Raw genomic sequence first — 13,523 nt, forward strand, 5'->3', positions numbered from 1 at the left:
CTTGCTCATCATATTAACTATGTACTTAGTCAATTTCATACCCAGAAGCAGAGAAGAAGATTTTCTAAGAATTAATGCATTTTCACTATATAATCAACAGAGCTCGCCCTAACACCAGAACCCCTGACCCTGGGGCCATGACTTTCACAGTTTTGGTAGAGGAGTCAATGCTCATTACAATCATGCCAACAGTTTGACTGCTTGATATCCAGGAGTAAAGAAGAAGATTTTTAAAGATTGCACTAATTTTAGTGGTTTTGGCCCCACCTCTCAGGCCCCAGGGGGGCAGGGACCATGAAATTCAAAAATTTTGTTCCCCTTGACCCATAGATGCTTTATGCCAAAATTGGTTGAAATTGGTTGAGCGGTTGCAGAAAAGAAGCTGAAAATGTTCAAATGTTAACATAGGACGCATGATGCACACTGCACGACGACAGACGAAAACGGATAGCAGTAGGTCACCTGAGTTTACTGTTTTACTCAGGTGACCTAAAAATCACTATAGATATCAAAATCATTTGTTTCAATGTGCAGATAGTAATTAATTTTTAGTACGCTATTGGTACGGTGCATATTTTTTTAACTAATTTAATTTCAATTTAGATCAGCTTTGTCAAGTCTGGGGTCAGAACCGAGGGTACAAAATAGTCAACATTTCTGCATGCTGTAGACTTAATATTTTGTTTAGTAAATGGTTTTCGTTTTCTATATTCTTTTCTCATTACAACAAATATTTTAAATCAGACAATTGCATTTTGATACCTTTTTTCTAATAAGAAGCAAAAGAAATCATCATCTTTTAGGCCTTTCAACTAATTTTTCAAGTTGCACATATGGTGAAAAACATTGTATAGATAGATTTATAGGTACATGAAATTATCAGAAAAGATAATAACTTGTGCATACTTTTAATTACATCATTAAAAAATTTGATCATTTATGATTGACTTTTTTGATGTTGTGTTTTAAGGACAGGTAACTCAGGTGTGGAAAATGACCAACTAAGTGCTGATTTTTGAGTTATCGTTTATAGGAATGATATATAGACTGCTTCAGCATTGGTATTGTTATGTACACAAAAGGGTAACTGGTTCCTTACATTGTTTTGTACACAAAAGTGTTGACCATGAGAAAGAGAATGCCTTCACTCTACCTGAAATCAAAGGGTCAAATGAATGGGAAACAGACTATATTCAATATTTTAACTCTCTTTGACGATTATTATGAAGAAGAAAATTTAAAGTAATGTTTATTGTGTTTGCGCTTTTGCGCTTCCTAACTCTCTTTGACGATTATTATGAAGAAGAAAATTTAAAGTAATGTTTTTTGTGTTCGCGCTTTTGCGCTTCCTATATAAATATACATGTGTATATATTTTTACAAGTAAATGCAACAATTGATCATCTTATTTGTGTTACTAAGCACGAAGGGAAACAACCGAGTATAAAAATTTAATTAGGTTAGAACTAAGAAGGAGGGTAGATTTCACTTTTTATTTTAATTAAAAATTTTAATTATATGTAGTTAAACGGTCTCCGCAACTATACAGTAAATAAGTTTAACATTGGTGCTAAATTTTCAAACCACTGGATTCTACTGAGAGCAAAGAAACACTTGGGAAATGCTAAAAACTGCCTCGCGTGTACACAGTTAGATACTCCCAGCCTGCTCTAAACAAGTTTAAGCAGTGAGTTATCCTTCATAACACCGACCCCTAGCGGTAGTTGAAAGGCCTACATCTTTGATATTAAAATGAAATATATTCCCAAAAATACGCTTTGCTGATCTGTTTTCAGATGTTTCGCGTGGAAGGAAAAGTTAAGTTTTCAATGTGGCCACACCCGACAAACAGTATGCTCTTTGTATTAATTTTTATATCCTCTCTTTAATGACATAAATTTTATTTTGTTTGTAGGGTGTGGCCAGGGTCAAATTTTGAATTAAAGATGTAAAAAAAATTGTTAATTTTTGCTAAAAATTAGCAAAGTGCACGTGTTTAGATGTTTACTGCACAAATATGATTTCATCAAATAAAAAATGTGACGTTAACCTTTTAAGTTTGATACTAGTAGATAATATTTACACCGTTATTTTTCTGGTTTACTTCAGTTAAATTTTCCTGAAAAGTATACGCCGATTATGCCCTTTCGTGGCTTTCCTTCTTTGTGGCCAGGTCCATTTTCAATATTTTGCATTTCGGGGTATGTAGTCAGGGAGGCAATAGGGGAAAAATAAATGTCACATACATTTTTCAAAAAGACTTTTACTGGTCCCCAGACCCGCAAGATCCTCATTGGACTATGACATAACATTTACATCACTCAACTGATAAGGTTTAAACTTGCACACTTTTCGACCGATTAGGGTTCGTCTTGCACCCACCTGAGAGATTAGGGTTAGTCCTTGCACAAGTATTCTATTGATTAAGGTTAGTCTTGCATCCATCTGAGAGATTAGGGATAGTCCTCACACATTATTCAACAGATTAGGGTTAGTCTAGCATCTGCCCGCAAGATTTCGTCTAAACGTCTTTGTCCTTGCATATCATCCGAGAAATTAGGGTTAGTGACTCGATGTTTTAGATAAGTTAAGAAATTCATATGCTTCTGTAATATTTGCAAGATCATAATTCAGCTTCAATAGCATTTCGTTGGTTTGTTTACATGGAAGAATGGCTAAGTCCAAAAGAAATGACACTAAGCATGCACTGCACATGCTTCGTTCAGAACTATTCTTTGTTTATTGAATAAACAATATTTATATATTATATTTATCCAAAGTCTCTTTTTGTCAATAGAATAAAAAACTTTCAAACACTTTTTGAGATATTTCGACCTTGTTACCAGCCTTCATTAGTTGTGTTTAAAAACAAAGTTTTAAACTAAACTTTTAAGCGTAGAATTCAATTTTGGGGTCAAAAAGACTTTTTTATACTGAAGTTGCCTACATTTTAGCACGTTTTTCTGGAGACTGGTACAGTAAAGTCATTTTGATTTTTCTGATGTATTTCCATTGCTGAAATTTATGTCACACAGATTTTCCAAGATTGAGCCTATTTATTGCCGAGTATAGAATTACCTTAAATTTGTTCAAATCATTCCTTCCTTTAAGGGTCAGGACAATTTATGCATTTACTGAATTGATTTTTTCCTGTTCCTAACCACATTGTTCAGGTGATGTGGAACTTGGGCCTCTTGTTAACTTATGAAGTCAAAAGTCAAGTTTCAAGCTCTTCCTCCAACAAGACTAAAGAATTCTGATAACTCTTGTACTATTAAACCTTACTGGGGTAATATCCTCTGGAAGATTCAATTCAGATGGAGCTGAGAAAGGTTTTTCCTCTTCTGAAATGGCTGAAATATTTAATATTACATGTATGAAGTAATTTGTTTTCTAAACATGAGAACATTTCAACAATCCATCCTAACCATATAATGATTCTTTTTAAACCATCCAATTGTAAAATCTGAGCCGTGGAGTTTTACCTCTTGATCCTCAGAGAAATTTCCGAGAAATGTAAGTTTAAGCTACAAAAGGATATCTTCATTTCATATAATTTCTCATTTTAAAGCCCTGTTATTTGTAGTTTATTGAAATACATATACAATATGAGAATATACATAAATACAAGGATAAATATCAAGGTTTTTTTGGTAAAAAGTTTGAATAAATTTGCGAAGTGGTATGAGCAACCAGTGGAACCACTTGGCAAGTTCAGGTCAAATATGTAAAAAGTTTAAGTAAAATGGATAATGCCAGATCAAAATGACAAATGAATATCAACAGGTCCTTTAAGCCAGGGTGACTAAGGTGACCTTCATATTTTAGCTTTAGAGAGTAGTCCAATTTGAGGACAACTTAATTATCATGTTATTCTTCTTTTTCTAGATTTTAAAATTGAAGTGAACTCTACCTTGATAGTATTCTGCATATTCATCCTGCTGCTGCTGTTCATAGCTGAATCCTACTGCTCCATACCCCTCCGAGAGAGACTGGTAATATCGCTTCCATTCCTCCTCTATAGTACAATCAAAATATGCATTAGAATCTTTTATTAAAAAAAAAATAAATATCCCCCTTTTCTTACTGTAAAATCTTGTGTATTGGCCACAATGATGTAAAAGACGCACCCCCAAAGTTGGGGTGAAAATCCTGAAAAAAATGCAGGTCCAATGTATAAATGGATGTGACTTTACTTTTTCTAGTACAGTAACTTCAAATAGAAATTTTTTGCACCGCAAACATTATTAGCACGTCTTTTTTTTTTTACCCGATGTATCTAAAGTGTGCATGTGTGATATCTGAATTTTATCTTTTTAATAATTATCTAATTAGAGATAATAATACCTGATTATTTCCTTTTTAAATTAATCCCAAGTGTGTTATGAAGTTTTGCATGTATACCAAGCACGTGTCAGTTTGCACGTAAACCAGAAGTCTCTGTCGAGACTGAAACTCTACTGGTTTGTACTTATGGCAAAGGAAGAGAAAAGTACTTAAGCAGTTGGGAATTGAAACTTTACAACAGCAATAAATAGAATAATGATCCTTGATTAAGCCTCTTTATGTTCTTAGTGTAGTCTACTTGCATGCCACATTATATTATAATCAGACTTAAACTGTATTTGGATTAGCATTTTGAGAGTATTTAACAGAAATTTCTATTTTTAGTAACCAAGGCAATAATATTCATCGAAGTCAAAAACTGATAGGCAGAATTATGTATTATAGTGTAGTCTACTTGTGTGCCAAGTTATATTGAAATCAGACCAAAACTGAAGGAGCCGTAGCATTTTGAAAGATTTCACAGAAATTTCTATTTTTAGTAACTACTGCAACACCGTTCATCCAAATCAAAAACCGATAATGAGAATTATGCATTTTAGTGTAATCTACTTGTGTGCCAAGTAATATTGAAATCAGACCAAAATTGTAGGAGACATAGCATTTTGAAAGAATTTCAAAGAAATTTCTATTTTTAGTAACCACGGCAACACCGTTCATCCAAATCAAAAACCGATATACAGAGTTATGTATCTTAGTGTAGTCTACTTGTATGCCAAGTTATATTAAAATCAAACCAAAACAGCAGGAGTAGCATTTTGAAAGAATTTCAAAGAAATGTCTATTTTTAGTAACCACGGCAACACCGTTCATCCAAATCAAACCAGAAGTCTCTGTCGAGACTGTAGCTCTACTGGTTTGTACTTATAACAAAGGATGAGAAAAGAAGTCATTGCCATCAGACCAAAACTGTAGAAGAAGTAGCGTTTTAAAGGAATTTCACGGATATTTCTATCTTCAGTAACAAAGGCAACACCGTTCATCGAAATCAAAAACCGATGCACTATTTTATTTACCTTAGTGTAGTCTACTTGTGTGCAAAGTTATATTGAAATCAGACAAAAATTGTAGAAGGAATAGCGTTTTAAAGGAATTTCACAGAAAATTCTATTTTCAGTAACCATGGCAACACTGTTCATCGAAATCAAAAACTGATGCACTATTCTATGTATCTTAGTGTAGCCTTCTTGTGTGCCAAGTTATATTGAAATCAGACCAAAACTGTAGAAGGAGTAGCGTTTTAAAGGAATTTCAAAGAAAATTCTATTTTTAGTACCCATGGCAACATCGTTCATCGAAATCAAAAACAAATGCACTATTTTATGTATCTTAGTGTAGTCTACTTGTGTGTTACGTAATATTGAAATCAGACCAAAACTGTAGAAGGAGTAGCGTTTTAAAGGAATTTCACAGAAAATTCTATTTTTAGTGTTCATGGCAACACCGTTCATCAAAATCAAAAACCGATGCACTATTCTATGTATCTCAGTGTAGTCTACTTGTGTGCCAAGTAATATTGAAATCAGACCAAAACTGTAGAAGGAGTAGCGTTTTAAAGTTATTTCGCAGAAAATTCAATTTTTAGTAACCATGGCAACACCATTCATCGAAATCAAAATTCGATGCACTATTTTATGTATCTTAGAGTAGTCTACTTGTGTGCCAAGAAATATGGAAATCAGACCAAAACTGTAGGAGGAGTAGCGTTTTAAAGGAATTTCACAGAAAATTCTATTTTTAGTAACCATGGCAACCTTGTTCATCAAAATCAAAAACCGATGCACTATTCTATGCATCTTAGTGTAGTCTACTTGTGTGCCAAGTAATATTGAAATCAGACCAAAACTGTAGGAGGAGTAGCGTTTTAAAGGAATTTCACAGAAATTTCTATTTTTAGTAACCATGGCAACATCGTTCATCAAAATCAAAAACCGATGCACTATTTTATGTATCTTAGTGTAGTCTACTTGTGTGCCAAGTTATAATAAAATCAGACCAAAACTGTAGGAGGAGTAGCATTTTGAAAAATTGTTTACAGACAGACGGACAGACAGACAGACAGACGGACGGACGCCGGACGCATTACTATCGCATAAGCTCTTCTGGTCTCTGACCAGTAGAGCTAAAAACCGATACACAGAATTATGTATCTTAGTGTAGTCTACTTCTGTGCAAAGTTATATTAAAATCAAACCAAAACTGTAGGAGGAGTAGCATTTTAAAAAATTATTTACAGACAGACAGACAGACAGCTAGACGGACGGACGCCATACGCATTACTATTGCATAAGCTCTTCTGGTCTCTGACCAGTAGAGCTAAAAAGGGGGTTGAATTTTGTTCCTACGTATTGAGCGCACCCCTACTTTTGTACAATTTTCTGACGAAAAAAAGTGCGGCCAATACTCAGGACATTAAGATAATCACACAAACATATTCACTCACAAAACATACCCTCATGTAACTTCTTTTCAGCTACATCTGTATGAAGCTCTAGATATCTCTCCTCGTCACACAGCTCCTCCAATTTCTTCTCCTCTGGGGTCAGTACACAGGGCTGGGCATGACTAGAGTCATATGGCTTAAGGTCATATAAGTGACCTCGCCCATCATACCTGCAGGGAAGGCAAAAATATTAGAAACTATTCCCAGAATATGCAAAACAATTAATGCATACCTACTTATAATAAACGGATACTGTAAATACGAGGGTTGTCCCGTAAAATCATGGACAAGTTGTCTAGTTTGAAAAATAATAATCACTGCCTTCTGAAATTTTCACTACTATTTATTACATATATTATGAATATACAGAGCAAATTACAAATAGATATATACATAAATAAACAAATTATTAGATGTTATGTTATGCATTGTATCGCCCTACGGCGCACGGATGATAACGTCAAAGTGTGTGAAACAGCGCCATGTTTCATCTTTGCTAAAAATAAAGTTGGATAAGTCCCACTTAAATTTAGAAATTCCATTGATTCACATACGTGAGTGTCTATAACCAGTTAAGGTACCAATCTGGCACATACATGCGATCTTCTAAAGATTTATTATGAAGTTACGGACAGTATTCTCACCATTAGTCAACAAACAGACAGTCTCATATCAACGGTCGACAATGACAGCGTCTTTTGCTATTACAATAGCAGTTTGTCCGTATATTTTGTACTACCTGGGGACTCAATCAAAAAGACTTCGCTAAGAAAACTTCCATTTCATTTATATACTAAAGATCTGGTGATTTTTGTCATATTTTCTTTCTTCTGTATTCATTTAAAATCGCTTAAGGTGTCATTACAACATCCTAATCTAACTGAACTGCTCGCCGGTGCGCTGTAACGTCATCAATAACAGCGATTTTTCGTGTATTGTGTTTACCACTTTCCCATTTCGAATGGTCGGGAATCTGCCAAAAATTAACCAAATGCCTTGATTTTTTTTCAGAAATACGACAAAATTCATTAAGGAATCGAATCATGATAATTTTCATCCCGATCTTATGTATTGAAAACTTTTATTACGAATTAATTCTTGTGCATTCTCTAATACAACCTTATTATTTTTACTGTGCGCCGTAGGACCGTACCCTGTGCACATTCAGGCGTAATAGAATCTTTATTTTTGTCTATATATTATCAAAAACATAATGATGCACTTAAATATGATGAATAAACATTTACTGAAAATTTCAGCTTAGTGCGCCCATTACTTTTCGAGAAAAACGCTTTGTCCACGATTTTACGGGACAACCCTCGTACAAATTTCCAAGAAGAGTGAATTCAGAATTCTTCTTTCAGAAATACTTTAAATATTCTTTTAAAGTTGAATCTTTTCTCTTTTCTTATTCTTTCAAGATACTATATTAAAATGTTCCAAATTTTGTTCAAGATTTAAGAATCTTTAATTTTGAAATTGATCGATACTTTATCCCTTGTCTTAGACAAAATAAAAAGCACCGTATTTACACAGTTGGATTTATTTGATAAAAAAGTTCATTTTTGTTGGACTCTGGGTCTTCTATTTTTTACGAATGTATATTCATTTCTTTGAATTAAAATGCACACAAACAACGTTTCAAAATAATGGAGAAAAGACCCAGAGATAGAAAAAATTTAGAAAAATTGTTTAAAATGTTTAAAAATGTATCATTTTGTACCAAATGTCAGATATAGCCAATTTTCAAGTTATTTTTTAGCAAATCAACTTGTGGCCCACCCTATCTCCAAGGGGTCATGATTTGAACAATTTAATTTAATTTGTACACTACTAGGGATGGGTATCGCCAAAAATTTCGTATCGCGATATATCACGATTTTTTCCCACAATATCACGATAATATCATGATATTTTTAAAAGCAGTTTTTACAATGATTTTATATGAAAAGTTGATTTTTTTTCTAAAAAATATGCTAGTAAAAGAAAATTTTACTTTTTTGAAATTTTTATGTTTATAAAATCAATTATGTTAGGACGGTAAGATGCCGTTCTTTTCACTTTTTACAACATTTTTTATACTCTCTGTAATTTTAATTTGAAAGATTGAACAAATAAATGAATAATTTCTGGACTTTATAATATGTACTTAGAGACCGGTACTTAGGTCTCCGTATCACGATACGTATCACGCAACAAAAAATCGAGTTATACCGGTATACCGCTAAAATTGCACATCCCTATATACACTACCCCTGGATGCTTCCACATTAGTTTCAGCTTTTGGCATTTCAGGCCCCGAGGTTCTTGAGAGGACTTTTTAATGTCCCCACACTATTTTTGTCTTTTCTTGTTTATGACTTATATCTCCTTCATACATATGATAATTTCTAGACCAAAATACTGTAAAGCAGCCTTCAAATTACTGGAATTTGGGTGAAAATACTGTACACTGCTAATCAAAATACCGACCAAAACAACAATGTAAGGTGTTTATTTTTTAAATAATAAATTTCAAATCAATGTACAGGTGCACCACTGCATAACATGTACTATGATTTACTATTGAACACTTCGAGAAACCATTCAAGTATTTTGAATTTCGGCAATTATGCTAAATGCTGAACTCAGTAAAAAGTACAGTGTTTAAAAACAGTTTATTGTACGAGTCTGGTCGTCTCCATTCAGCTGTAATTTTTAAATTGTACTAAAAAAACATTTCTCTTAATCTATGTTTGAATAGAAAATATGTATGCCTATCCAAATAATGGACTAAATTTCGTTTTGCTGTCACAAAGTGTCTCCAATTCTTGTCAATGGCGTTTTTTTTTTTTATTTCTTTAGTTTTAATAAATTACAGTTTAAACAAATCCTTGATAAAGGTCCTATTAAAAAGCAATCAGCCAAACAAAACGCTTTGATATCTCCTAATTACAATGTAATTATCACGGAAATATTTCACACCTTCCTTCATGATGTTTTGTTTACAGTAATCAAGCGCAGTAATTCACGCGTACTTCTACATTTCCGGTGTTGCGAGAGCGGGAATGAAAGAAAAATGGCGGTTTCCGGTAAACATTTCAAAATACGGTACACATTTTCATTTCCCGTGAATTTTGGTGTACCCCCGTGAGCCCGTGAATGGGTCGAAAATACTGACATTTTGTGTACCGCCGGTACATATCACATGTATGCTCCTTATGGGGAGACTTGACCCTTCATTTTAATTTTTACAATTTAAACCCCCCTTCATCCAAGGGTGGTATGTACCAAGATTGGTTAAAATTGGTCCAGTGGGTCTTGAGAAAAAGTTGAAAATGTGGAAAGTTTAAAGACCGCCACGAAGCAGACAACAAGTGATCAGAAAAGCTCACTTAACTTTCAGCTCAGGTGAGCAAATTATTAGCATTCACATTAACTTGATAATACACATATGATACAGAATGGGTATATATAAATAACATCATACTTTCAATTAGATTACAAGTGGCCTATTGAGGGCCTTGAATCGCTCTTCTGATAAATTGTACAATCTATCATTTCTATTTGAAGCTTCTAACTATAAGTTAATAAAACCCAAGATGCATCAACTGACAGCGTTTGATGATTCTTAGCCAGTTAGGACTGAAGATACTGTATGGGGGATTAATTTCACGGGTTGCAATTTTCACGTTTTTCTTTCATCTGACACGATCGCCGTTTCTTGAATTCGCGGAATTAATATAAAATAAAACTTACCTCCCTTGTCTATATCCCGTTTAGCTACATGTAAATAACATCAACAGGGTAGAATAATATAAAATTGTTAGATTTAATAAATAATTGACGATTAATTAAAACAAGTGCAGTTTATAAAACGTCCTTGACTTTAAACGTCTAATGACTTTCCTATATGCATATTACGATGAGTGCATGTACACCCCTAGAGGCGAAAAACCACTGGGCGGTAATAAATGTGTTAATGTAGGTCATCGAAATAATATCCTTCCAAAATCTTCAGTAAGTTTGATAATAATTATTTGAATTTTTTTAAAATGTCGATAAGAATTAAAATGTGTGTTAATGCAGGTAACTTGGTAACATTAGTTACGCACGGGTAATTAAAACTATGGCCCACGTGTTTTGATTGATGAAACATGTAGCATTGACTATTAAAACAGCTTTTTAACAAAAATAGGTTATTATCTGCTGATAAGAATTAAAGTAAAGCGTGATAAGTAAAATAATTGAATGAAAAGTACTACTCGTAATTACTGAAATGACCATGTACTGCACGTACATGTATATAAACCTATCGTACTTTTCTCAAATTTCAAAATAAAAACATGGAGATTATTGAAAATTTATTCACTGTTTCTTGAATTCACGGATTTATGAACACCGTGAATATAGCGAATATAAACACCGCAAGTTATTTTCCCCCTATACAGTACTTCAATATACATGTATCTATAAAATACCATAAGGATATGTAGGTCACTGTGACCTGAAATTTTCTGAGAAATCAAGATGTGTTTATTAACAAAGATTGATGATTCTAAGCCAATAAGTACCTGAGATATTCAAAAGGTCACCATGACCTACTTTTTGTTCGACATTCTCTGAAAACCCAAGATGCATGCATCAACGAACAAAGTTTTAATGATTCTAAGCCAATAATTACCAAAGACACTTACGTAGAGCCTTAAAATGTCACATGTACCTGAGATATTCAAAAGTATGTCAATGTGACATACTTTTTTTTTCGACATTCTCCGAGAACCCAAGATGCATCAACTGACACTTAAGTTTGATGATTCTAAGCCAATAAGTATCCAAGATACTTAGATATAGCCATAAATTGTCACAAGTAGGTCACTGTGACATACTTTTTGGACGATGTTCTCCGAAAACCTAAGATGCATAAACTGACAAAGTTTGATGATTCTAAGCTTATAAATTACCTGAGATATTCGAAAGAAGATCAATGTGACCTAATTCTTAATGGACATTCTCCGAAAACCCAAGATGCCTCAACTGACAAAGTTTAACAATTCTAGGCCAATAAGTACCTAAGAGATACTTATAATTCGCCATAAAATGTCAATAGTTGGTCTTGGTGACCTACTTTTTGGTCGACGTTTTCCGAAAACCCAAGATGCATCAACTGACAAAGTTTGATGATTCTAAGCCAATAACTACCTGAGATATTTAAAAAGTCGGTCACCATGACCCTTGAATAAGGGCGTGGCCCTTCATTTGAACAAACTTGAATCCCCTTCACCTAAGGATACTTTATTTCAAGTTTGGTTGAAATTGGCCCAGTGGTTCTTAAGAAGAAGTCGAAAATGTGAAAAGTTTACAATGACGTTGACGAAAACAACAGACAATGGACAAATTTTGATCAGAAAAGCTCACTTGAGCCTTGGGCTTAGGTGAGCTAAAAAGGTTACACACACTGCAAGATACACACTGCATAAATGGCCATAACATTAACTCTTTGAGCCTTTGGCTCATAAGAGCTAAAAATACATTTGGCTTTTTAAGGTCACACGCAACGTAGTTTGAACTATATAGGGTTCTTGACCCTGGAGTTGAAGAGTTCCACTAAATGAAGGACCTATGTGCAATACTTTTAATGTCTATATATGGATTAGTACACCTCTTTTAAAACAAATTTTGATGAAAAAAAAATCTAGAATTTATGTTTTGTAATTTTTGTACATTTTTCTTTGAATAATGCAAAAATTTTCATAATTTGATATCTTTTCAATACCCCTGGTAACACATGCTGATTTTTTGTCTAAGAACATGTAATGGCATTATAAGTAAAAATTTAAAATATCTTAAAAAATTATCAGTAGGTAAGGTACCTTGCATATGTTCCTAAGACTTATATAACTTTTATGGTATTAAATATACATGTATATCTTGTCCATTTCAAAGCAATTTTCAGTCAAAAGATATCGATTTTATCAATTTATAATAGATAGTTCCATATTTGGGTTATTTTATTTTTCATTTTACTTGAACATAAAAATCGAACATTATGATTGAAATTTGATACTTATACCTGATCACCAATACAATTTATATTACACCAACAGCCAAATATTCAGCAACTGAAACACTGCACTGTCACATATACATACAAAGAACAATGTATCTTATTGTTGTACTCAGTAAAAAATGAAGAAGGAAACATTATTTAATAAACATAGTCAATGGTAGCAGGGTATTTTCTTTTCTCTTCACATATTGGATAGCAACATCCCTCTTGGTGGCTCTGTCCAGTGCAGGTTCATGACATTCTGCTTCTTTCAGAGATTTTTAGTTTTAATTACTATGTACCTTCTCACTACAGTACGGGTACAACTAAACAGAGAACTCTAAAGAAACTTAGAGAACCCTAATGATTTTAAGTTATTTCTTGTCCATAAATGAAATATTTATATTTGAAATAAGCAATTTACTGTATGTGTGAATATTTATATTTTAAATAAGCAATATACTGTATGTGTACTTTAAAAATTGGGCTTCATCTTTAAGCAGCATTGGCGCAGACAACGATGTTAGTGTAGCGAGTATGCGAGCGGATCTAACATCTAATTTTAATTAGATTGGCAAGTTGAGAGAGATGAAAAATTGGCTATGAACCCATAATAAAAAAGTTATGCCTAGTGCATAGTCTTTCTACATAGAAATTGATTTTAATCTAAATCTCCGATTCTTCCTCCCGAAATGGAGATCGTCGTCG

At 33.4% G+C, this 13,523-nt stretch overlaps 1 protein-coding gene across 2 annotated transcripts in view; it reads right to left on the reverse strand.

Annotated features, from left to right (window-relative positions):
- LOC134275905 (splicing factor, suppressor of white-apricot homolog) overlaps positions 1-13,523 on the reverse strand; it is a 225,753-nt gene that overhangs the window by 197,777 nt on the left and 14,453 nt on the right. For both annotated transcript variants that reach the window (XM_062758184.1, XM_062758183.1), the window contains exons 2-4: positions 6,797-6,957; positions 3,914-4,018; positions 3,286-3,353 (exon numbers count right to left, since the gene is read on the reverse strand). In XM_062758184.1, coding sequence (XP_062614168.1) covers positions 3,286-3,353; positions 3,914-4,018; positions 6,797-6,957 — 334 coding nt within the window. The remainder of the gene's footprint in view (positions 1-3,285; positions 3,354-3,913; positions 4,019-6,796; positions 6,958-13,523) is intronic.

The sequence above is a fragment of the Saccostrea cucullata genome, unplaced genomic scaffold, assembly GCF_032062105.1.
Source record: "Saccostrea cucullata isolate Sc308-1 unplaced genomic scaffold, CSIRO_AGI_Scuc_v1 ctg539, whole genome shotgun sequence".
Lineage (NCBI taxonomy): Eukaryota > Metazoa > Mollusca > Bivalvia > Ostreida > Ostreidae > Saccostrea > Saccostrea cuccullata.